Source organism: Jaculus jaculus, chromosome 13 (genome assembly GCF_020740685.1).
Source record: "Jaculus jaculus isolate mJacJac1 chromosome 13, mJacJac1.mat.Y.cur, whole genome shotgun sequence".
Lineage (NCBI taxonomy): Eukaryota > Metazoa > Chordata > Mammalia > Rodentia > Dipodidae > Jaculus > Jaculus jaculus.
The window spans coordinates 34,104,027-34,128,254 of NC_059114.1; the positions used below are offsets into that span (position 1 = coordinate 34,104,027).

General features: G+C 39.6%; 1 protein-coding gene across 3 annotated transcripts in view; it reads left to right on the forward strand.

Annotated features, from left to right (window-relative positions):
• Csnk1a1 (casein kinase 1 alpha 1) overlaps window positions 1–24,228 on the forward strand; it is a 54,962-nt gene that overhangs the window by 17,743 nt on the left and 12,991 nt on the right. For 2 of the 3 annotated variants that reach the window (XM_045133156.1, XM_004664761.2), the window contains exons 3-8: window positions 2,793–2,919; window positions 7,985–8,083; window positions 10,420–10,503; window positions 17,819–17,958; window positions 20,343–20,421; window positions 21,709–21,783. In XM_045133156.1, the coding sequence (XP_044989091.1) occupies window positions 2,793–2,919; window positions 7,985–8,083; window positions 10,420–10,503; window positions 17,819–17,958; window positions 20,343–20,421; window positions 21,709–21,783 (604 nt within the window). The remainder of the gene's footprint in view (window positions 1–2,792; window positions 2,920–7,984; window positions 8,084–10,419; window positions 10,504–17,818; window positions 17,959–20,342; window positions 20,422–21,708; window positions 21,784–24,228) is intronic. The other variant, XM_004664762.3, reaches the window with a different exon arrangement.

The following is a 24,228-nucleotide window of genomic DNA, read 5'->3' on the forward strand; positions in this document are numbered from 1 at the left end:
AGCTTAGGTTCTTTGCCCTTTGGTTTAAGATGTTAGGGGATCCTATTCATTGTACCTAAATATGAAGCCCAGCAGGCAAGGTCTGAAATATGACAGTTAATTGCAGGTTTATTTATTTGTATTTCTTTTCTTTTTTTAAATTCTATTTATTTATTTGACAGAGAAAGACTGGGGAGAAAGAGAAAGGGGGAGGGAGGAGAGTGAGACAATGGGTGTGTCAGGGCTTATTTGTATTTCTTGTGAGTGCCATGCCTACTGTGTCTACAGCTTTGCTGGATGGCATTGAGGGATAATGATAGTGAGCATATAGGACCACTGTTAGTTAGACTACTTTTTAGAAAAAGAATATAACTTTATTTATTTATTACAGCGAAAGACCGATAGAAGGGGGGGAAATGGGTGCGTAAGGGCCTTTAGCCATTGCAAATGAACTCCAGATACATATTCCACCTGGTGCATCTGGCTTCATGTAGGTACTGGGGAATCTAACCTGCGTCATTAGGCTTTGTGGGCAGGCCCCTTAACTGCTGAGCCATCTCTACAGTCCTTGGATATTTTAAATATAAACTTTGTACATATGGTATATCTTGGCATAGGTTCTTACGGTGTTCACAAACTTCATTAGCTTAAACTTTTAAATGACTTAACAATATTTTTTAGACAGTTTCAGTGTATCACTAATCTCTTAATATTGGCCATATTCTTTCTGAGTGAAATTTTTTTCTTTTTTAAAAAATAATTTTATTATTTGAAGGAAGGAAAAGAAGAGAGAGAGGGAGGGAAGGAAGAAAAGGGTTTACCAGGAACTCTAGCCATTGCAAATAAACTCCAGATGCCTGAACCAGTTTATGTATCTGGCCATCTCTCCAGCTCCTCTCTTTTATTTTGATGTCATCCTCTGCCTATTATGAGGGTCTTGTGTTAGTAGTACTAGGCACTGTGAGATCATGTGTATATACCCAAGCCTTTTTGTGTCTGAAAGATTGTATTGTCAGCAGCCCTCCCCTTCCTGTGGCTCTTATATTCCTTCCGTCACCTCTTCCACAGTGGACCCTGAGCCTTGGTGTGCTAGAATGTTTCAGTGCTGAGCACTCCTCTGTTACTTCTCCTGAGTGGAATTTTGTAGTAACAAATGGTGGTGATTTTCTGTCCTTAGGATAAGAAAAATGGTTAGTAATAGTCCATGAATTACATATTATATCTGTAATTGCACATTTATCTGTAATATAGTCCATGATAATTAAAACTATGCTTCTTGAAGCCTGGTGTGGTAGCCTTTAATCCTAGCACTTGGGAAGCAGAGGTAGGGGGATTGCTCTGAGTTTGAAGCCAGCCTGGGAGTACAGAGTGAATTCCTGGTCAGCCTGGACTAGAGTGAAACTCTACCTCAAAGAAAAAAATCCCTAAATGATTCTTATGAAATAACAAATATCTGTTAAAAATGCTTATTGTGCCATATGTGGTGGTGTATGCCTATAATCCCAGTACTTGGGAGACAGACGTAGGAGGATTGCTTACAAATACAGTTTGTAAGCAATCCTCCTACATTTGGTGGGAGTTAAGATAGGATGTTTCAGGCTGGAGATCTGGTCCAGAGGTTAAGGCATTTGGTTATAAATCCTAATGATCTAGGTTTGATTGCCTAGTACCCACATAAAGCCAGCTGCAAAAAGTGGCCCATTGGATCTGAAGATTGTTTGCAGTAGCTTGAGCCCCTGGCATGTCCATTTTGTCTCTGTCTCCTTCCCCTCTCTATCTGCTTGCAAATACATAAAAAAATTTTTTAAAAGAGTGGATGGCTTTTTACCTAATATGGTTATCATTTCTGAAGGGTGAGAAACTTGTCCACGGTCACAGGAATCAGTGGCAAATGGATACAGACTTCATCTGTCATGCTGCTGTGCAATGAATGGAAATGTCGTATTTTTGTTAAGCAGTGTAACTTAGTTAACCACTGTATTTGTCTTGTGAATTAAGGAAAAGTTTCTTCAAGTAAAATCTAGGCATTGCCAGCGTGGTGGTATACAGAGTGGGTGCCTCAAAACAATAGCAACACAACAACAAAACCAAAACCTAGCCAAAAAAGGAATTTTTTATGGTAGGTTTTTTTTGTTGTTGTGGTTTGGTTTTACGAGGTAGAGTCTCACTTTAGCCCAAGCCAACTTGGAACTTACTCTTTAGTTGTCTCATACTGGCCTCAAACGTAGAGGCAGGTAGAGAGAATGGGCACACCCAGGGCCTCTCTAGCCACTGCAAATGAACTCCAGATCATGTGCTGCGTTGTGCATGTGGCTTACATGGGTCCTGGAACCTGGGTTCTTAGGCTTCATAGGCAAACACCTTAACCTGCTAAGCCATCTCTCCAGCCATTTTTTTTTAAATTTATTTATTTGAGAGCGTCAGACACAGAGAGAAAGACAGATAGAGGGAGAAAGAGAGAATGGGCGCGCCAGGGCTTCCAGCCACTGCAAACGAACTCCAGACGCATGCGCCCCCCTTGTGCATCTGGCTAACGTGGGACCTGGGGAACCGAGCCTCGAACCGGGGTCCATAGGCTTCACAGGCGAGCGCTTAACCGCTAAGCCATCTCTCCAGCCCATCCAGCCATTTTTTAAAAGTACTCTAGCCTGGCCTTGAACTCACAGTGATCCTCCTGCCTTAATTTCTCTTACCAAGCCCAGTTGGGAAATCTGTCTCATCTTAGGATTTAGTAACTTAAATGTTTTTCTCATTAAGTAATTGTTTAAGTTTTTGTAATAATCTTCTCTTCTTTTTTTACTTTGTTTTGTTAGGTGGTATGGACAGGAAAAAGACTATAATGTGCTAGTCATGGATCTTCTGGGACCCAGCCTCGAAGACCTCTTCAATTTCTGTTCAAGAAGATTCACAATGAAAACTGTACTTATGTTAGCTGACCAGGTGTGTGAAATTTTGCCAAAAATAAAAATTAAGAAACAAAACTACCAATGACAGCATTAAAAAAAATATTTATGTATTTGACAGGGGGGTAGAAGCAGATAGAGAAGATGGCCGCCAGGGCCTCCAGCCACTGCAAACAAACTCCAGACGCATGCGCCCCCTTGTGCATCTGGCTTACATGGGTCCTGGGGAATTGAACTGGGGTCCTTAGGCTTCACAGGCAAACACCTTAACTGCTAAGCCATTTCCCCAGACCAACAACATTTTATAAGCCAGAATATTATAATCTTATGTGTCACTATTTAAATTTAGACAAGCAGAAGTAGGATATTCATTCAAGTGCATTAACCCAATATGATTTGTAAATGTCTTCCTCTGTGTATAGGATAAAGTATTATTAAAATTTTTTTTTTACTAATCATGTTGTTAACAGCATTTGGGAGGCTGAGGCAGAGGGATTACGAATTCGAGGCTGGTTTGGATTGTTAGGAAGACCCTTTCTCAAATGAACAAAGGGGAAAACATTGAAGTAATGAATTTTCAAGCACTTGTAGCTTTGAAGCAAAGCTTTAAAATTTGAGTTACGGGCTAGAGGGGTGGCTTAGCAGTTTGTCTGCAAAGCCATAGGACCCAGGTTTGATGCCCCAGGACCCATGTAAGCCAGATGCACAAGGAGGCACATGCGTCTGGAGTTCGTTTGCAGTGACTAGAGCTCTGGCCTGCCCATTCTCTCGCTCTCTTTCTCTCTGTCAAATAAATAAATAAAATTTGAGTTAGGAGCTGGGCATGGTGGCACATGCCTTTAATCCCTGCACTTGAGAGGCAGAGGTAGGAAGATCACCATGAATACAAAGCCACCCTGAGAGTACATAGTGAAATCCAGGTCAACCTGGGCTAGGGTATAACTCTACCTCAAGAAAAAAAAAAAATTCTTTTTTGAGTTAGATTAATGTATTGCCTGAAGTTTGAAGTAATTAAATGGCCTTACACCTGTGATCCTGACACTCTGTGGAGGCTGAAGTAGGAAGGGACAGCATGTGTTCAAGGCCAATCTGGACTGTAGGGTGAGATCATGACTCAAAAGCAAAAAAAAAAAAAAACAGGTCTTTTTGGGGGAGGGGTGGAAAGCTGAGGAAAGTCCTGGCCGACCTGAAACTCACTGTGCCCCAGACTGGTCTCTTAACTCAAGGCAGTTCTCCTAACTAGTCTCACAAGTGTGCTTCCACACTAGCTAGTTAATTGCTTTGGTTGTTAAGATGTATCTCATGTAGCCTATGCTAGCTTACCAGGCATATACCACCATGCTTGGTTTTATATGTTGCTGGGGATCAAACCCAGGATTCTCTCTGCTAAATGTATACTTATTCCCCCATTTTTGTTGTCTTTTTAAGGGTAGGACAATAGTGGAAATGATAGAAGTAAAATTCAGTGTGCTTATTAAAATGCTGCTATACAAAGCTTGGAATGGGGCTGGAGAGATGGCTTAGCAGTTAAGTGCTTGCCTGTGAAGCCTAAGGACCCTGGTTTGAGGCTTGATTCCCCAGGACCCACGTTAGCCAGATGCACAAGGGGCTGCACACATCTGGAGTTGGCTTACAGTGGCTGGAGGCCCTGGCGCACCCATTCTCTCTGCCTCTTTCTGTCTGTCACTCTCAAATAAATTTAAAAAAGAAAAAGGAGAAAAAAAAAGAAAGCTTGGCATACAACTTTAATCCAGTTCTCAAGAGGTTGAGGCAGGAGGGTCACTAATTTGAGTTCGATACAATGACATAGCCAATTCTAAACCTTCCTTAGCTACTTACTGGGGTCCTACCTCCAAAAACAAATGTGAGAGGGTGCTATTTATTTCTTTTTTTAAAAAAATTTTTTGAGGTAGGGTCTGGCTCTAGCCCAGACTGACCTTGAATTTACTATATAGTTCCAGGATGGCATCAAACTCTCAGCAGTCCTCCTGTTTCTGCTTCCCAAGTGCTGGGATTAAAGGCATGCACCTCCACACCCAGCCAGAGAACGCTATGTCTTAAATTGGATAAGAAAATGAGATGATAAATAGCTGGTATCTGGTGACCAATATGTGACAGACTCAAGGTTTTGTTTTTAATATTTAACTTAAGCTATATAAGTTAAAACAATGTATTTTTTTTTTTTTTTTTAGATTTATTTATTTGAGAGCGACAGACACAGAGAGAAAGACAGATAGAGGGAGAGAGAGAGAATGGGCGTGCCAGGGCTTCTAGCCTCTGCAAACGAACTCCAGACGCGTGCGCCCCCTTGTGCATCTGGCTAACGTGGGACCTGGGGAACCGAGCCTCGAACCGGGGTCCTTAGGCTTCACAGGCAAGCGTTTAACCGCTAAGCCATCTCTCCAGCCCAAAAAATGTATTTTAAATATGTGAATGAATCCTAATAAAAGCAATTCCTTGTATTTGGTAGGCTTAGTAAAACATATATGTAGTGAATATATATTGAGTGTTTACCACTGGTGAAGAGTTGGCCCTTCTATGGCCTTAGAGTGTTGAAGAGAAAGATACAAAAGTGTTCAAGCCAGCCATTATGGTGCATGCCTGTAATCCCAGTACTTGGGAGGTAGAAGTAGGGGAATCACTGTGTGTTTGAGGCCTCTCTGAGAAAAGGAAAAAAAAAGTAAGGGAAAATGAGGATGAACAACTAATGAGAAGAGCAGGAATATAAGGGTACATAAATAAGTGTCATTCTTTAGATATAGAATATATTTATGTAATAAAAGCTGTCTGTATGCAGGGAACTCCAGGAAGTAACAAGAAAAGACAAGTCAAAACAAATAATAGGCAGTGTTTAGTTTTATAGTGCATAAAGTAGCAAATTCAAATTGCCAGTTAAAATGTTCAGATTCTCAAACTTCATGTTAGGAACAGAAAAGTGAGGTAAAGCTGGGCGTGGTAGTGCATGCCTTTAATCCCAGCACTCGGGAGGCAGAGGTAGGAAGCAGGATGGCCATGAGTTCAACGCCACCTTGGGACTACATAGTGAATTCCAGGTCAGCCTCGACAAGAGTGAAACCCTGCCTCGAAAAACCAAGGGGGGGGGGGGGGGACATGAGGTAATCCTTTTTTTCTCCCCAAGGTGGGTTCTCTCTCTAGCCCAGGCAGACCTGGAACTCACTGTTGTCTTATTGACAACAGTCCTATCTCTGCATCCTTAGTGTTGGGTGGGATTAAAGGTGTGTGCCACCACACCCCGCTTGAGATAATACTTTTTACCTGCCATATTGAGAAAGTTTTGAAAGCAAATGCTTTTAACCGCTAAGCCATTTTCCTAGCTGGCAAAGTTTTAAAACTGAAATAAATGATTGGGGAAAATAGTATTTACTAGTGGTGGAAATACAAATTTCATATCCTATTTTGAAAGGTAGTGGATGTTGTTGTACAAAAGGAAATAGAGTATCCTCATCAGTTCCTCATTGTATTGAATTTATAGCTCACGGAGAAAAGCAGCAAGTAGGCTTTTATCTAAATATGTATTTATAGCATTGCATAGAGGGAGAAATTGGAAGCTACCGGAGAAAATGTTTCTCTCTAATAGAATTTCTGTAGGTGTTAGAAAGGATATTATAGGGGGCTGTGGAGATGATTTAACAGTGAAAGATGCTTGCTTGCAAAGACTGCTGTCTGGGGTTCAGTTCCCCAGCTACCCATGTAAATCTGGATAGGCATTCCTTTGTACTCAGGAGGCAGAGGTAGGAGGATCAAGGTGAGTTTGAGGCTACCCTGAAACTGCATAGTGAATTCAAAGTCAGCCTGGGCTACAGTGAGACCCTACCTCAAAAAAAAAAAAAATCAAGAATGAAAGGGGAGAGAAGAAAAATAAAAGAAGAGCTCCAGGAGCTGGGGACATGGCTTAGTGATTGAAGGTACTTGCATTGTTATGCTGCCAACCTGGATTCACCCCATGACACCCACATGAAACTGGATGTAATTTGGACAAACTTCTATAATCTCACTGTGACTAATGCAGTGGGATGCATAAAGAATGTCATAGTTTGTGGGTCAGCTAGTCTGGCCTTCCCAGTGGCAAAAACTGGAAGGAGAGAACCAATACCCAGAGGGTGTCCTCTTGATCTCCACATTGTATACACACACATTTTTTTAAAAAAGAAAAGCTTGTTGAGTGATATGCTTAATGAACTTTTTCAGATTATATAAGCATGGAGAGAAACATGGTAAAGTCACCTAAAACAATTTAAAACACTTCAAAAATTGTCTGTTTGAGGGGTGGGCACATGCCACAGTGTGCTGCTGCAAATGAATGCCAGTAGCACATTGGGGGCAGATGCATTCCTGTTCTGCATTGGCTTTTTATATGGGTACTATGGAGGATTGAGCTGGTGTCAGCATGCTTTTCAAGCAAGTTCCTTTACCTGCTGAGCCATCTCCTCAGCCCCTACTACTTCTATAATTTGAACATGTCAGACATCAAGTATTCTTATCAGGTCAGATCCATTTTTTAAAAAATATTACTAATTTATTTACTTGAGAGAGGTAAATAAATAGAAATTGTGCACATTAGGCCTCTAGCCATTGCAAACAAACTCCAGATGCACAAGCCACCTTGTACATCAAACCTTGGTCCTAGGCTTTGCAGGCAAGTGCCTTAGTCACTAAGCCATCACTCCAGTCCCAGATCCTTATTTATTTATTTATTTATTTGAGAGAGAGAGAGAGAGAGAGAGAGAGAGAGAGAGAGAGAATGAGCGGGCCAGGGCTTCCAGCCACTGGAAACGAACTCCAGATGCATGCGCTACCTTGTGCATCTGGCTTACGTGGGTCTTGTGGAATTGAACTGAGGTCCTTAGCTTTGCAAGTAAATGCCTTAACCACTAAGCCATCTCTCCAGATCCATATTTTTAATCGGACAAACCAAAGACCAAATCAGGTTTGTATCTGAATATCCATGAAGCTAGAAATAAATGGAACTTACATTTAATTTTTTCTAATGCTGTCATTATGAACTATAACTGAAAATCTGGAATACTTGAGAAATGATAATGCTTCTATCACCTATTATTTTTTCCTTTTTTCTTTTTCAGATGATCAGTAGAATTGAGTATGTGCATACAAAGAATTTTATACACAGAGACATTAAACCAGATAACTTCCTAATGGGTATTGGGCGTCACTGTAATAAGGTTAGTCAAAGCTCTTTGCATGAAAGAACAAAGAGTAAAATATTGACACGAACTGCTTTGGTAAATTTTTCAATCTTTAAAAAGCTATCATAAGTAGAATTTGCTGTAATTGCTTTAAAAGATTGTGCTAGAAGGATGATCAGCTAACTCTATTAACTTAGTAACTTGAAATATATCCTTCCAACTTACCCAAACAAGATGAGTTATCTTTTTGAAAGTATTAAATTCCAAGGCTTAATGAGCTATAATCATCAGTATTTAACTTAAACAGTTGTATCTATTTTTCATTCACTTGAATAGTGAAAAGTTCTATATATATTTCTTCTGAATGCTACAAATCAGATTTTAACCTTTGGCTCTAAAGTGTGGGTTTTGTTATATATGTGCTTGTGCCAGTGTGGGATCCCCTGACCCATCTGTCACTATGACGTTAACATTTGGTGATTAAGCATAGTTGATACTGAGAAAGAATTCTTCAGTCTTTTAATTCGTGTATTGAAAGGGATTAACTTTTGGGCCTGGTTCAAAAGTAGTTAACAGTGTCTTACTTGCGTCCTAAGTTGGGTGAGTTCTCCAACCCTCTGCCCTACTTTTAAAGGAAAATACAGACAAGTGAAATGAACATGCATACTGTAAAACTCTAGTGCTCATTTGGAGTCTCAGAATGGTTCAACTTATGGGGCAATTGGGTTTTAGTGACGCATGATTGCAGTTAGAAACTAATTGTATTGAAATTTTTCTGCCATGATTAGTTTTGAGTGAATTGCTTTTATCCATTCAATGTTGAGCTCGGGCAGACAGGCAGCATTGGCAATGCACTAAGCATGTTATGATCCGATAATCTTACAGAAATTCTCAACTTCAGGACAACTTGGGGGCTTTTTGTTCTTGTGGGGCTTTTTTGTTTTGTTTTTGGGAGGAAGATTCCCATTTGAAGTGTAAGGGAACATTTGGTGTTTTTAGGTCTGGCTATAAATGTTTACCTTTGTTTGCCTGTATGAATGCCAACTTGGAGCCATTACATTAGAATTGTTATTTGTAAGTGTGAGATACTAATGTTGGTCTGACCAGTTTTAGTAAATTATATTTTTCATTGAACTTTAAATAATGAAAGGCTTTTCAGTCTTCATATTATTGATCCTGTCATTCCCAAATCTCATTTTTAAAGTGTAGCTTCTCTTGAAGCATCCATGTTCTTAGTCATTGAAAAACCTAGTAATCTGGTTGAAAAACAGAAAATTACTGATCTAAACTTTTTGAGTGATTTTGTCAATTTGACTCTCTTCTTTTGGCCATTTTTCCATCCCTCCTTCCCATTTTCTTTCCCTAAAGACCCCTTATCTTCAGATGAATCCCTGTGCTGCATAAGGAGGCTTACAGTATATGATTTTTGCCTTCTACTTAAATGATGGCCTTGTGAACACTTCATTTTGGGGGTTTCCCCTCCTTAATCATAGTTGAATTTTGGAAGTCCATGTTGCCTGGTAGTGAATGCCTTTTTCAGGATCTGTGTCCTCTTGCAGATTCAAAAGAATTTTATTGAGCTGCTTTCCTGTAACAGTTTCCAAAGGACTATAGGACAGAAGTGAAGGGTTTTGTTTAACTAAGATTCAAAGACTAGTTGGTTTTGAACCCGTTATCGTGTTTGACTTAGGTAGTTGGGTTTTTATTTATTTATTTATTTATTGTTTTTTTGGTGTTTATTAAATAGTTTGAAAAATGCCAGTTGTATGAGACTGGATCCTTTGGTCAGTTTGTTCTAGTAGTTTTCTATTCATGGGGAAGAAGAGTTGGGAGGGGGGTTGAGGTTGATTTTTGAAGTAAAATTTCTTACTTGGAAAATTGTTCTGAATTTGATATTTAGGAGTGGCCACTCCAATCTTAGTGAATTTGCACATCTCTTAAGTAATCAGCCCTGCATGCTTTTGAAAATAAATTTTAAGGTGACTAAATGCCTTCTACCTCTTCCTTACTGAAGATTTTTTCCCCATACACTCTTGTGGGGGGAGGGCAGATTCTGGTGCCAAATATTGCAGATCAAAACCCCCCAGTTTTGATTTAAAAATTAAAAAGCCAAATGTCACCATTGCTATCCCTGTTTCAGGCAGTGACACAATATAGTGGCATTAAAAACCCAAGTATTTTAGAATTCAAATGTTCTTAAGCATGTGATTCTTATTTGGAAAACTGAGAAGCTACAGTGCTTGGTGGAAGAAGGATGGCATTTGGCTACCCTGTTCTTTCTCTAATGCCTCGGTGTTGCCTGTCTGCGCCAGCCATTGTTGCAATGTAAGCAATACTGTTTGATGCACTGCCACCCTCTATTGTCTGTTTAGTGTTTAGAATCTCCAGTGGGGAAGAGGAAAAGAAGCATGACTGTTAGTACTTCTCAGGACCCATCTTTCTCAGGATTAAACCAGGTCTGAAACTGTCTCCTATTCCAACCTCAATCCCAAATTCATGTGCTTTTCTTTTTTATTGTTTTAATTACTTTTGTTTTAACTCTGGAGAATATAGATCTTGCTAAAGCACCTCTTATGTTGGCATTATTCAGACATACTTGGCAAACATAGAACATTACTGAGATGTTTCTTTGTGGCTTTTGCTTAAAACTTGTGAAGCTTAGGGCAAACCTAAATGAAAATAGGGACTTTTATTTTAGATCTGTAACATTGGAAATACTATGTTGGTCTGGATTTGGAATTCCCTACCTATAGTAAACTGGAGATATCAGTTTTTAAAAACATTTTGAATGCATAGAAAAATAGAAGTGGGGTGTGGTGGCTCATGCTTTAATTCTAGCACTTGAGAGACTGAGGTAGGAGGATCATCTTGAGCTCCAGGCCAGAGTTCTGAGCTACCAAGTGAATTCTAGGTCAGCCTGGGCCAGAGTAATATTCTGCCTCAAAAAGAATAAAGTTGTTCGTCCTTATCAGTGCTGTAAAATGAATTTATCCTTCCTGACATTTCTCCTCCCTAAAAACTTAGGCTGTGTAGGTCAGATTTCAAATCTGATTTATCACAGCTAGAAGTTTTCAGCTTCTACTGGAAAGATCATTATATGCTGTGGAACTAGACATTATATACTTTTGTTGTTGTTTGTTTTAATTATTTTTATTTATTTATTTGACATAGAAAGAGGGGGAGAGAGAGAATGAATAGGTGCACCAGGGCTTCCAGCCACTGAAAACAAACTCCAGATGCATGTACCCCCTTGTGCATCTGGCTAACATGGGTCCCAGAGACTTGAACCTGGGTCCTTTGGATTTGCAGGCAAACGTCTTAATCACTTAAGCCCTCCCTCCAGCCCTTGTTTGCTTTCTTTTTTTTTTTTGTTTGTTTGTTTTCCAGCCCTTCTTGTTAAAAATTTTATTTTTATTTATTAGGTAGGTAGATAGAGAGAATAGGTATACCAGGGCCGCCTCTGGCCACCGCAAACAAACTCAAGACAACATGTGCTCCTTATATATCTGGCTTATGTGGGTCTTGGAGAATCGAACCTGGGTTCTTTGGCTTTGCAGGCAGGCACCTTAACTGCTCATTATATTCTTAACAGTGTAGTAGGACTGGGGATATAGCCTATTTAGTAAAGTGCTCTTTTTGCATGTATATAAAGACAAGTGCAGAAGCCAGTTGTGGTGGCATGTGCCTTTAATCCCAACACTCAGAAGGCTGAGGTAGGAGGATCATTGTGAGTCTGAGGCTACCCTGAGACTATATAGTGAATTCCAGGTCAGCTTAGGCTACAGTGAGACTCTCCCTTGAAAAAGACAAATTCGATCTCTAGTACTACTCAAAAAAAAAAAAAAAAAAAAGCAGTGCCTGATGCAAGCCTATGAATTCATTGCTTGGAAGGTGAAGGCAGATAGATGGGTCTCTTGGGTTTTCTGTCCAGCCAGGCTAGCCTGATTGATGAGGTCCAGGACAACTAGAGACCCTAACCAGAAGGTGAGAGTGGTGTTCCTAAGGATGACACTCAGGTTGTGCTCTGGCCTCCATTCCCACATGCACACCACATACTTATTTAAAAAGAAGTTTAATAGAGGCCAGCCTGAGACTACATAGTAAATTCCCTGCCAGCATGTGTTAGAGTAGAGTAAGATCCTACCTTGACAAATCAAAAAAAAAAAAGTATAATTGTAACAATTTAAGCACCTACTGAACTACATGTTCCATTGCCATTACTGACATGGAAGGTAATGAATGAGTGCATAGGCTGATTTAGATTTTGGTACCCCAGTAATTTAATTCTATTATTTAAAATAACTCTTTAACATGCTTTATTTAAAACATGGCTCACTTCGTAGCCTAGGCTGCCCTCAAACTCATGGCAAGTCTCCTGAGTGTTAAAGTTTTAAGTGTGAGCCACTATGCTCACTACTTTTGCATTTCTTTCACGTTTGTGGAAATGGACAGTTCCCCCCCCCCCTTTTTTTTTTAAGAAAACATGTAACATGCTTCAGAACAGAGAAATTAGAACAGGAAAACTAATAGTGATATGTAGTGCCTTGTCCTTGTGTGTTATTTAAGGAACCATTTAATTCTTCCCTGAACTTCTGCCTTATTTCAGGGACCACCTGCTGCTATTGAAAGGGCTTCTGAAATTCAGTTAGCTTTATCCAAGAAAAGAAATAACAACTATTGGGCTGGGTATGGTTGGTACATGCCTTGGTTGGTACATGCCTGTCACTACTGCACTCAGGAAGAAGAGACAGGGGATTGTAGTAGGTTTGAGGGCAGCCTGGTTTATATAGAGTTCAGGCCAGTCATAGCTACATAGTGAGACCCTATCTTAAGAAATGAAGGAAGAAAAGAAAGGAAGGAGAGGGAAGGAAGGAGGAGAGATGGCAGCTATTATGGGGAGAGTAGATGGTAGACAAATAAAAAGGTGCATGTTTTTAAATCTTAATATGTTATAGCCTCATTTTTACTTATCCATTCTAGGTTTTACTTACATTTTGTAGCATAACCATTTCATAATTTCATGTAAGTTATAACAAACTCTTAATATTTTATACATGTTAGCGATATTAGGTGACCTTGCAAAAATATTTTTTTGTTTCTACTGCTAAAAAATAGAATTAGCATTTACCAGGCATGATGGCATACACCTTTAATCTCAGCAGAGGTAGACGGATCACCATGAGTTCAAGGTCACCCTGAGACTACATAGTGAATCCCAGGACACCCTACCTCGAGAAAAAATAAATAAATAGAATTAGCATTAGTGTTTCTAAAGAGAAAAATCTGTGTTTTTTAAAACAGTAACTCATTTTTTTCATGCCTTTAAGTAAGTAATCTGCATTTTTTTAAGATTTTATTTTTATTTATTTGAGACAAAGAGGGAAGGGAGCTTCTAGCCACTGCATACAAAGTCCAGATGAATGCGCCACCTTGTGCATCTGGCTTAGTGGGAACTGGAGAATCAAACGTGGGTTCTTTGGCTTTGCAGACACGCACCTTAACCACTAAGCCATCTCTCCAGCCCTGCATTTTTTTTTAAGTAGATACAAACCTTAACATACATAGTTAGTGTAAGTTCACAAAAAAGCAGCTTGACTCAAAAAACTATGCCTGTTGTCTTTGCATATGTCCTCTCTCAAACTTACTTGATTCTGACTTTGCTTATTTGGTTCTGCCTTCACATAATTTCTTATTTTTATATTGAACATTGAGGTGGGTAAGAAAATAGGGGTTTTATTTTTGGTTTGTTTGTAATACTGTTTCTTCTATGTGGAGGAGAGAAGTCTAGTGAGTACGGAGTTCTGTGAGTCAGTTTTTGTGGGAAAATAATATTAAGTTACAAATGGAGCTATTGAATATAGGTTTAGATTTTAAAAACCATAAGAGAGCTATCAGGTATTCCTCTTTATTTTGAAATTCTACAGAAGCAATACCAGAAAATGTCCTTTAGAGGAAATTACATGTGCCAATTACTTTTTATTCACAATTCTCATATTTACAAGAGTGGTGGTTTGTTTTTTTTTTTTTGGAAATACTATGAATATAGTGTCCTGAATATTTGTGGAGTTAATTTTTCTTGTTTTGAGTATGAATCTGTAGAACTTTATGATTATTTTTATTTTGCTTAAGAGAAGTATATTTTGCTCATTTATTATTTGTATACTAAGCTATGGTTTTTATCTCAAGAGAAATGCAGTATGAAGCCGGGTGTGGTGGCACACGCCTTTAATCCCAGCAATCAGGAGGCAGAGGTAGGAGGATCACCATAATTTCAAGGCCACCCTGAGACTACAGAGTGAATTCCAGGTCAGCCTGAGCTACAGTGAGACCCTACCATGAAAAACCAAATAAAAAAAAAGAGAGAGATAGAAGAAATACAGTGTGAGCTATTCTACTATTTTATATTTCTCATATTCTTCACAGAATTCGATGGCTTTAAAATGGAGTTTAATCTTATTACTAAGCTTTTAATTATCTAGCATATTTATTAGCAATTTAGTCTTCATTCATTTATAGGAAACCAAATGAAAATCAGTAATGTATTTACAAACTAAATAGCTAGTGTTTTTACAATCCAACAGTATATAACAAGAGTACTTACAGTACCTGGCAGAAGCAAGTGTAACACTCACATTTCTTTTGTGTGTGTGTATGTGTGCGCACGCACACGCCCTGGAATTCACTATATAGTCTAACTATATATAGTCAAACTCAACAGCAGTTTTCTTACCTTTGCCTCCTGTGTACTGGGATTAAAGGCATGCACCACCATGCCTGACTAAAATTTTTTTTAATATTTTATTTTAACTTACTTATTTATGAGAGAATTGGCATGTTAGGGCATATAGCCACTGCAAATGAACTATAGACACATGTGCCACCATGTGTATCTGGCTGACATGGGTTCTAGGAAATTGAACCTGGGTTCTTAGGCTTAGCAGGCAAGTGCCTTAACCGCCATCTCTCCAGCCCATTTTTTTTTTAAATTTTTTTGTTTATTTTTTATTTATGAATGACAGAGAAAAAGAGAGAGAATGGGCGCGCCAGGGCCTCCAGCCACTGCAAACGAACTCCAGATGCATGCGCCCCCTTCTGCATCTGGCTAACATGGGTCCTGGGCAGTCGAGCCTCAAACCGGGGTCCTTAGGCTTCACAGGCAAGCGCTTAACTGCTAAGCCATCTCTCCAGCCCCAGCCCATTTTTTTTTTAAGTTTATTTGTATCTGTTTATTAGAGAGTTAGTGAGACAATGGGTGTGCCAGAGCCTTCAGCTTCTGCAAACGAACTCCAGACACATGTACATCTGGCTTATGTGGGTCCTAGGGAATTGAACCTAGGTCATTTGGCTTTGCAGGCATATGCCTTAACTGCTAAGCCATCTCTCCAGCCCATACTCATCTTTTGCTGCTGTTGTTTTTATTTATTTATTTGAGGAAGAGAGAGAATGGATGCTCCAGGACCTCCAGCCACGGCAAATGAACTCCAGACACGTGTGCCCCTTGTGAATATGGTTTACGTGGGTCCTGGGGAGTCAAACCGATGTCCTTTGACTTTGCAAGCAAACACCTTAATTGCTAAGCCATCTCTCCAGCCCCATCGTCTTTTATATATATATAAATAAAAGATATTTTTATCTATTTATTGGGGGAGGAATGGGCGCGTCAGAGCCTTCAGCCACTGCAAGCAAACTCCAAATGTGTGCACCCCATTTTGCATCTGGCTTACATGGGTCCTGGAGAGTCAAACCGGATCCTTTGGTTTTGCAGGCAAACTTCTTCACTGCTAAGACATCTCTCCAGCCCCACTCCCATCTTTCTTAATGAGAGATACTTGGTCAAGCCTTTTTAGCCTGAATCAATAACTTGGTTTACTTTATCACACACTAATGTAAATAGGCAGGTTTTCTGGCATGCCAGATTGCAAATTATGGCAAGAGACCCAATAGCTTAACAAACAAAAAAATTAGAAAATTAGTTTAATTAGAAAGGAAACAAAAGCCAGTTTGGGTGGTATATACCTTTAGTCCTAGCACTCCAAAGGCTGAAAAGTAGGAGGATCACCACGCACTTGAAGCCAGCCTACAGCTATGGAGTGAGTTCTAGGTCCACCTGGACTAGAGTGTGACTCTGCTTAAAAAAAAAAGAGTTGTTACATAGAGCTGTCCTGCTTGAGAACATATAGATATAGCTTTTATTACAAAATAGGATAATAATTTTTTTGTGAAACCCAAAATCTTAACTAAGATTTTATTTTAAATAATAGGTGCATGTGTTACAGATTTCATTTTATTTTAAAAAAAAAAAAGTGGGGCATTTTCTTTTTCCTAAGTTTTCATTCTATAGTGCAAGCTTGAATTACTTTTTACTTTTTTGCTTTTTTCTGAGGTTGGTTCTCGTTCTAGCCCAGGCTGACCTGGAATTCACTATGTAGTCTGAGGTTGTACTCAAACTCAATGTGACCTTTCTACTTCTGTCTCCTGAGTGCTGGGATTAAAGGCATGCACCACCACACCTGGCAGGTTTTTACTCTTTGGTTTTTCAAGGTAGGGTCTCACTCTAGCTCAGGCTGACCTGGAATTCACTGTGTAGTCTCAGGGTGGCCTTGAACTCATGGTGATCCTACCTCTGCCTCTATAGTGCTGGGATTAAAGACGTGTGCCACCGTGCCCAGCTCAGGTTCTATCATTTAAAAAAATATTTCATTTATTTGAAAGAGAGAATATGGGTGTGCCAGGGCCTCAAGCCACTACAAATGAACTCCAGATGCATGTGCCACCTTCTGCATCTGGCTTTACTTGGCTGCTGGGGAATTGAAACCAGGTTCTTAGGATTTGCAGGCAAACCACTAAGTCATCTCTCTAGCCTCTTGAACTACTTTTTGGTATTTTGAGGTAGGGTCTCACTATAGCTCAGGGTGGCCTTGAACTCATGGCAATCCTCCTACGTATTCCTGTCAACTCGTGAGATTAAAGGTGTTTGCCACCAAGCCCAGCTTTGAATTGCTGTTATTTTTAATTAATTAATTAATTTTTTATTAATAATATTCCATGGTAATCCCCTCATACTTTCCCTTTTGAAACACCATTCTCCATCATATCCCCTCCCCTTCTCAATCAGTCTGAATTACTACTTATTTATTTATTTATTTATTGGTTGTTAGAGGTAGGGTCTCACTGTAGCCTAGGCTGACTTGGAATTCACTATGTAGTCTCAGACTGCCCTTGAACTCACAGAGTTCCTCCTACCTGTGGCTCCCTAGTGCTGGGATTAAATCCTGGACCACCGTGCCTGGCTTTTATTTTTGTTATTAATAACATTTTGTGGGATTGTTGGCATTATCAGACTTTTAGGATTGTATTATTTAAATAACATTTTGTTTGACATTACTGAAGAGTGGCCTTTGTGGGTGGGAAGAGTCCCAGATAGCTATGTCTAGATTTGGAAACATGTTTGTTTACCAATAGAAATAGGGTGTCAGATTTCATTATATCAAACAGCCATGCTAGGAGGCATGTATATACTTCTCCACTTACTGTGTGTACAGACAGGCTCCTGAGGATAGAGTGAACTGGGCTGGTGAAGTTGTGCAAATAACAAGGATAAACTGTGGTTTTTTTTTTTTTACTTGATTTATTGATGAAGAATAGTCAAAGCTTACCTGTTCTACTTGTAATATTTCATTTGATATATTTGAATACATGCCATTAAATTAATAAATAGCCATTTCCTTGAACCAGGTTGAAATCTAATGTCCCTTTATTTCTCTTTTAAAGTTATTCCTTATTGATTTTGGTTTGGCCAAAAAGTACAGAGACAACAGGACAAGGCAACACATACCATACAGAGAAGATAAAAATCTCACTGGCACTGCCCGATATGCTAGCATCAACGCACATCTTGGTATTGAGCAGAGGTGAGACTGAAACTTGAATGTTTTTATCAGATCCATAACAGAAACAAGCTACTAATGGCTTGTTGCATTTTTTTTCTTGTAAATACCTAAGAGTGTCTTGAATGAATATTTGAAGAATGTTTATTAATTGTTCTGCATATTGCTTTTAGTTAGTGTAGAGAAACCAATTAAATTAGGTCTTTGTGTGCTTTGTTGAAAGTTGTGTCTTTGGGAGAAAACCGTGCATGATGGAAAGTTCAATGGGTGGTGCGCACTTACAGTCCTAGCATGTGGGAGGCTGAAACAGAATGGTGTTAGGATTTTGAAGCTAGCTGCTACTCTCCAGTACTGTGGTAGGCTGAAGATGGAAGGTTGCTTTGAGTTGGAGGTCAACCTAAGCTACAAGAGTGAGCTCTTATCACAGAGCAAATAGATCGTTATGATAGATCCATAGTAAATTCAAAAGGGGCTTGGCAGACCACCTCCTATTTTTTTAATTTTTCACTTAAATATATAATTTAGTGGGATAATGCTCCAACAATTTCAAATCTATGTTCTCTTTCCACTTTAATTTCTCTTTTATAATTTTTTTTCTCAATTTTTATTAACATTTTCCATGATTATAAAAATATCCCATGGTAATATCCTCCCTCCCCCCACTTTCCCCTTTGAAATTCCACTCTCCATCATATCCCCTCCCCATCTCAATCAGTCTCTCTTTTAGTTTGATATCATGATCTTTTCCTCCTCTTATGATGGTCTTGTGTAGGTAGTGTCAGGCACGGTAAGGTCATGGATATCCAGGCCATTTTATATCTGGAGGGAGCATGTTGTAAGGAGTCCTACCCTTCCTTCCTTTGGCTCTGGACCTCCCTGGCCAGCAACTCACTGGAGGTATCCCATCCCTGGCACTGAAAATTTTCTAACAACGATCTATGGCTCCTGAGTGTTCCATTGTCCAAAACCGGAGGATTCCATATGATTTATTTGTATCCTCTTAGATTTTGATTAGCCCTCCTTCCACCTTTGCTTTACTCAATCTCTTCCCCTGACCTCGCTTTGGGCCTTTTTAATAATTTTTTTTGCATGTATTTGTTAGGGTGGGGAAGAGAGAAAGTATAGGTGCACTAAGGCCTCTTCTCAACTCCACACACATGCACCACTTTGTGCATCTGGCTTTGTGTGGGTGTTGGGGAATAAGTCCCAGTTCTAATTTCACTTTTAAAAAAAAATTTGGTTTATTTTTATTTATTTATTTGAGAGAGAAAGAGGCAGAGAGAGAGAGAGAGAGAATGGGCGCGCCAGGGCTTCCAGCTACTGCAGATGAATTCCAGATGCGTGTGCCCCCTTGTGCATCTGGCTGACATGGGTACTAGGGAATCAAGCCTCGAACCGGGGTCCTTTGCCTTCACAGGCAAGCGCTTAACCGCTAAGCCATCTCTCCAGCCCCCTAATTTCACTTTTTATGCATACTAATATATTACAAAGAGTGAGTATGGGTGTGGCAGGGCCTCCTGCCATGCAAGTGAACTCCAGATACATTTACCACTTGGTGCATCTGACCTTATGGGGGTACTGGGGAATCAAACTTGAGCCATCTTCTCTCAAGCTCAATAATGTATTACCTATCTTTAAATATATATCTGTGTGTGTGTGTGTGTGTGTGTGTGTGTGTGTGTGTGTGTGTCATTGTTAGCTTTTTGGAGAATCCCTGTTCTTTTTTTGTTTGTTTGAAGTGTCTTGGTCCTTGTTTTTCGGTTTCATAACTTTTGTTTTGTTTTTTCGAGGTAGGGTCTCACTCTAGCCCAAACTGACCTGAAATTCACTATGTAGTCTCAGGGTGGCCTCCAACTCAACAGCAGTCCTCCTACCTGCTGGGTATGGTGGTACACACCTTTAAAAACCCAACACTCAGGAGGCAGAGGCAAGAGGATTTCTTTTTTGTTTGTTTGAAGTACAGAGTTGCTTAAACCTTTTTTTGTTCGGTTTATTTCTTAGGACTGCTTATAATTTTAGACCCCATTAGAAAATTTTTAAAATATTTTTATTCAGAGAGAGGCAGGAGGGGAGAGTTGGGTGCACTAGGGCCTGTAGCTGCTGGAAATGAACTTCACATGCATAGGCCACTTTATGTATCTGGCTTCGTGTGGTTACTGGGGAATTGAACCCAGGTGATTGGGCTTTGCAGGCCTACTCTTAACTGCTAAGCCATTTCTCCAGCCCTCCTGAGAAAAAATTTTTAGTGGTAATCTGTTCCATTGTGAACTTTTAATTATTTTAACTAATTACCTACTTGCATAACACACCAAATACTTCTTTCCTCATTTGGAGACTTTTCCTGTGCACAGACTTGATTTTCTTTATTTTCTGTAATACAGAATATAAAATAACTTTTTCTCTTCTAGCCGCCGAGATGACATGGAATCATTAGGATATGTTTTGATGTATTTTAATAGAACCAGTCTGCCATGGCAAGGGCTAAAGGTAAATCAAGCTTAAGTGTTGGGGTTTTGTTTCTCTTATTTGAAGAATGAAAATAAAACAGATGTTGTGTCCACACTCAAGAACTGGGATAGGAAGATCACCTGGGCCCAGGGGGTTGAGTTCTTACTCAATAACATAGCAAGTACCTTTTATCCCAAATCTTAGGGGAAAAAAAAGTGTAAAACCATGTATTGGGTAGGGAAGAAATCTTGGTGAAGCGTTTGCTACATAAGCATGAGAGCCTGAGTCCAACACCAGTATTCATTTAAATGCAATACACAGTGTCTTATACCTGTAATTATATCAGAGGTAGAGACGGGGTATCCGTAGGGCCCACTGGCTCAGTAGATTAGCTGAATCTCTGGTTTTATTGAAAAACTATGCTCCAGTAAAAAAAAAAAAAAAAAAGCAATAGAGGTAGAAATCCAACCTTGAACTCTGATTTTTACAAACACATACACTAAAAATTGTTGGAAAACAAGTATTAGGGAAGATGTCCTTTAAAGTATTTCCAAACCTAAGATTGAATTGACATTAATTTATTTTTGCCTTTTATTTGGGAAATAAAACCTATTATTTCAGTAAGAACTAAACAGAAGTCTTTCATTATGCCCAGGGAATAATTTCTTATTTTGTTTTGTTTTTAAATTAATTAATTTTTATTTACTGAGAGAGAGAGAGAGAGGTAGATGTGCCAGGACCTCACTGCAAACAAGCATCAGACGCATGCACCACCTTGTGCATGTGGCTTACATGAGTACTGGGGAATCAAACCTGGTTCCTTTGGCTTTGCACACAAGTGCCTTAACTGCTAAGCCGTCTCTCCAGCCCAGCAATTTTTTTTTTCTGAAACCTATTGGAAATTACTTAACTTTTATCCAGATGGAAGTTGATGTGTACTAAGGTATGAAAAATAAATCACCCTGACATAGAATTTAATAGCTGTTTAAATATTTTAGAGAGAAAAGGGCCAGGCATTGAGACACATACTTGTTAAAAAGCATTCTGGAAGGCTGGGGTGGGAGGATCACTGTAAGGTCAGCCTGGGCAACAGAATGAGTTCCAGGTCAGCCTGGGCTAGAATGAGACCCAAATCAAAAAACTAAAAGAAATATGGTAAAGTGCTCTGTTCCTATGTGAGCAGCTTTATCCATTAAGAACTTTATCCCACCCATTTTTAGTAACCTACCTCTTGAGTCATTGTGTATTTCTGTCTCATGAGTTAAGCTATTAGGGTCCTTACAGAGTGCTGGAATCCTCTTTTTGTTTGGTTCTCATTTTCTGCAGGCTGCAACAAAGAAGCAGAAATATGAAAAGATTAGTGAAAAGAAGATGTCCACTCCTGTTGAAGTTTTATGTAAGGTAAGTGTATATGCTGATTATTATTCAGAAATAATATAGGTAATCCCCCTTCCCCACAAGAAAAAAAAAGCCAGTGTAGTGGCTGTCCGGAGCCCCAGCACTTTGGATGGAGGCTAATGCAGGAGGTTCACATCTAGTTAAAGGCTAGCTTAGGTTATATAGTTAAGATCCTATCTCAGAAGGGGTGGGGGGAGTGCAAAAAATATTAACTGCTTACCCTACTTAAACATCCTCTTAGGGACCTATTTATCATTTAAAGTTTGTATTTTGGTTACTCTAAGGATGAGTGCTTTAAATCTCTGCTTTGTCTGTACTTTCTGGCTTTTTTTTTTTTAAACGAGAAAGAGAATTGGCATGCCTAGGCCTTAGCCACTTCAAAAGAATTCCAGATGTGTGCACCACCTTGTGCTTCTGGCTTATGTGGGTTCTGGGGAGTCAAACCTAGGTCCCTTAGGCTTCATAGGCAAGTGCATTAACTGCTAGGCCATCTCTCCAGCCCTCTGGTTTGTTTTGTTGGTTCTTTTTTTTTCCAGGCAGGGTCTCATTCTAGTCCAGCCTGACCTGGAACTCTGTAGCTTCAGGCTGGCTTTTATTAACTCATGGAGATCCTTCTACCTCAGCCTCCTGAGAGGTGGGACTTACACGCTACTATACCAGCCAATCTTTTGTTGTTGTTTATTTTATTACCTTTTTTTTTTTTTTTTTTTTTTTTTTTTTTGAGGTAGAGTCTCACTCTAGCTCATTCTGACCTGGAATTCACTCTGTAATCTCAGGGTGGCCTTGAACTCATGGCAATCCTCCTACCTCTGCCTCCTGAGTGCTGGGATTGAAGGCGTGTGCCACCATGCCCAGCTTTTTTTTTTTGTTTTTAATTATTTTTTGTTGTTGTTGTTTTTTCAAGGTAGGATTGGTATGAGTTCCAGGTCAGCTTGGGCTAGAGCAAATTCTACCTCAAAAAAAAAACAAAAAACATATTAGATAATCCTTTTGAACAGAACTTCATCAATCTGTAAAAAAAATTGATAATATATTCTCTTAAACTTGGTATCGTGGTACATGCCTATAATCACAAATGTTAACATTTGGCTATACTCTTGCAAAATGTACCTTTTCAGAATTATTTATTTTGGGGCATGCCAGGGTTGTTTTGTTGTTGTTTTGTTTTGTTTTGTTTTTTCAAGGTAGGGTCTTACTCTAGCCCAGGCTGACCTGGAATTCACTCTGTATTTTCAGGTTGGCCTCAAACTCATGGTGATCCTCCTACCTCTGCCTCCCGAGTGCTGGAATTAAAGGTATATGCCACCACGCCCTGCTTGCCAGGGTCTTCTGCCATTGCATACTAACTCCAGATGCAACTGCCACTTTGTGTATCTGGATTTAGGTGGATGCTGGGTTATTGAGCCTGGGCCAACAGGCTTTGTAAGCTCCTTAACTGCTGAGCCATGCATTTAGCCCAAAATCTACTTTTTTGTCCTTATTAAGATATATTTATTTATGCCGGGCATGGTGGCACATTCATTTTATCCCAGCACTCAGGAGGCAGAGGTGGAAGGATCACTGTGAGTTCAAGGCCATCTGTGATTACATAGGTAATTCCAGGTCAGCCTGGACCAGAGTGAGACTCTACCTCAAAAAACAAAACAAAACAAGTGTATTTGTAAGCAAAGATGGTGGTCAGGGGAGAGAAAGAGAATGAGGAAAGAGGGAATGGCGGGATCACCAGGTTTTCTTGCCGTTGCTACGACCACCAGAGGCATGTGCCTCTTTGTACATCTGGTTTTAATGTGAGTACTGGGCAATCAAACCCAGGCTGCCAGGCATTGCAGTCAAGCACCTTTAACTGATGGGCCATCTTCCTAACTCCTGCTTCTTTTTCTTTTGAATGAGACTTTACTATGTAATCAATGCTGTCATTAAACTCATGATCCTCCCGACTCAACCTTCTAATGGCTGGGGTTACTTGCAAGAACTACCATGCCCAACAACTCTTTTAGTTCAAAATAATTGTATTCTAACCCCCACTCTTTATTTTTATTTTTATTGGTTCCTTTGAGGCAAGGTCTCTCTTTACCCCAGGCTGACCTGGAGCTTTGTAGCTCCAAGTTGGCTGGAGCTCAAAACAACTCCAAGCAATCTTCCTACCTCAACCTTCTGAGTACTGGGCTTAAAGATGGTCACCACCACACCTGGCTTATGCTAACATTTTTATAGAGCAAATAAATCAACTTCAAAGGGTAGGATGAAAGTGCCCCCCTATTGTCCTGTCCCCAAAAAAGAATCATATTGTCTTTGAGTTTTTCATTTCTTTTTAGATATGTAAGTAATAAGTGGGGATGTCTGTCTGAGTTGTGATCACAATGCTATAGCAAGAGGATTTGTATTTCTTCTAGGACATATTGTTATGTTATGGAATGAAATTTTGTTTAAAATTTATAGGGAAGCCAA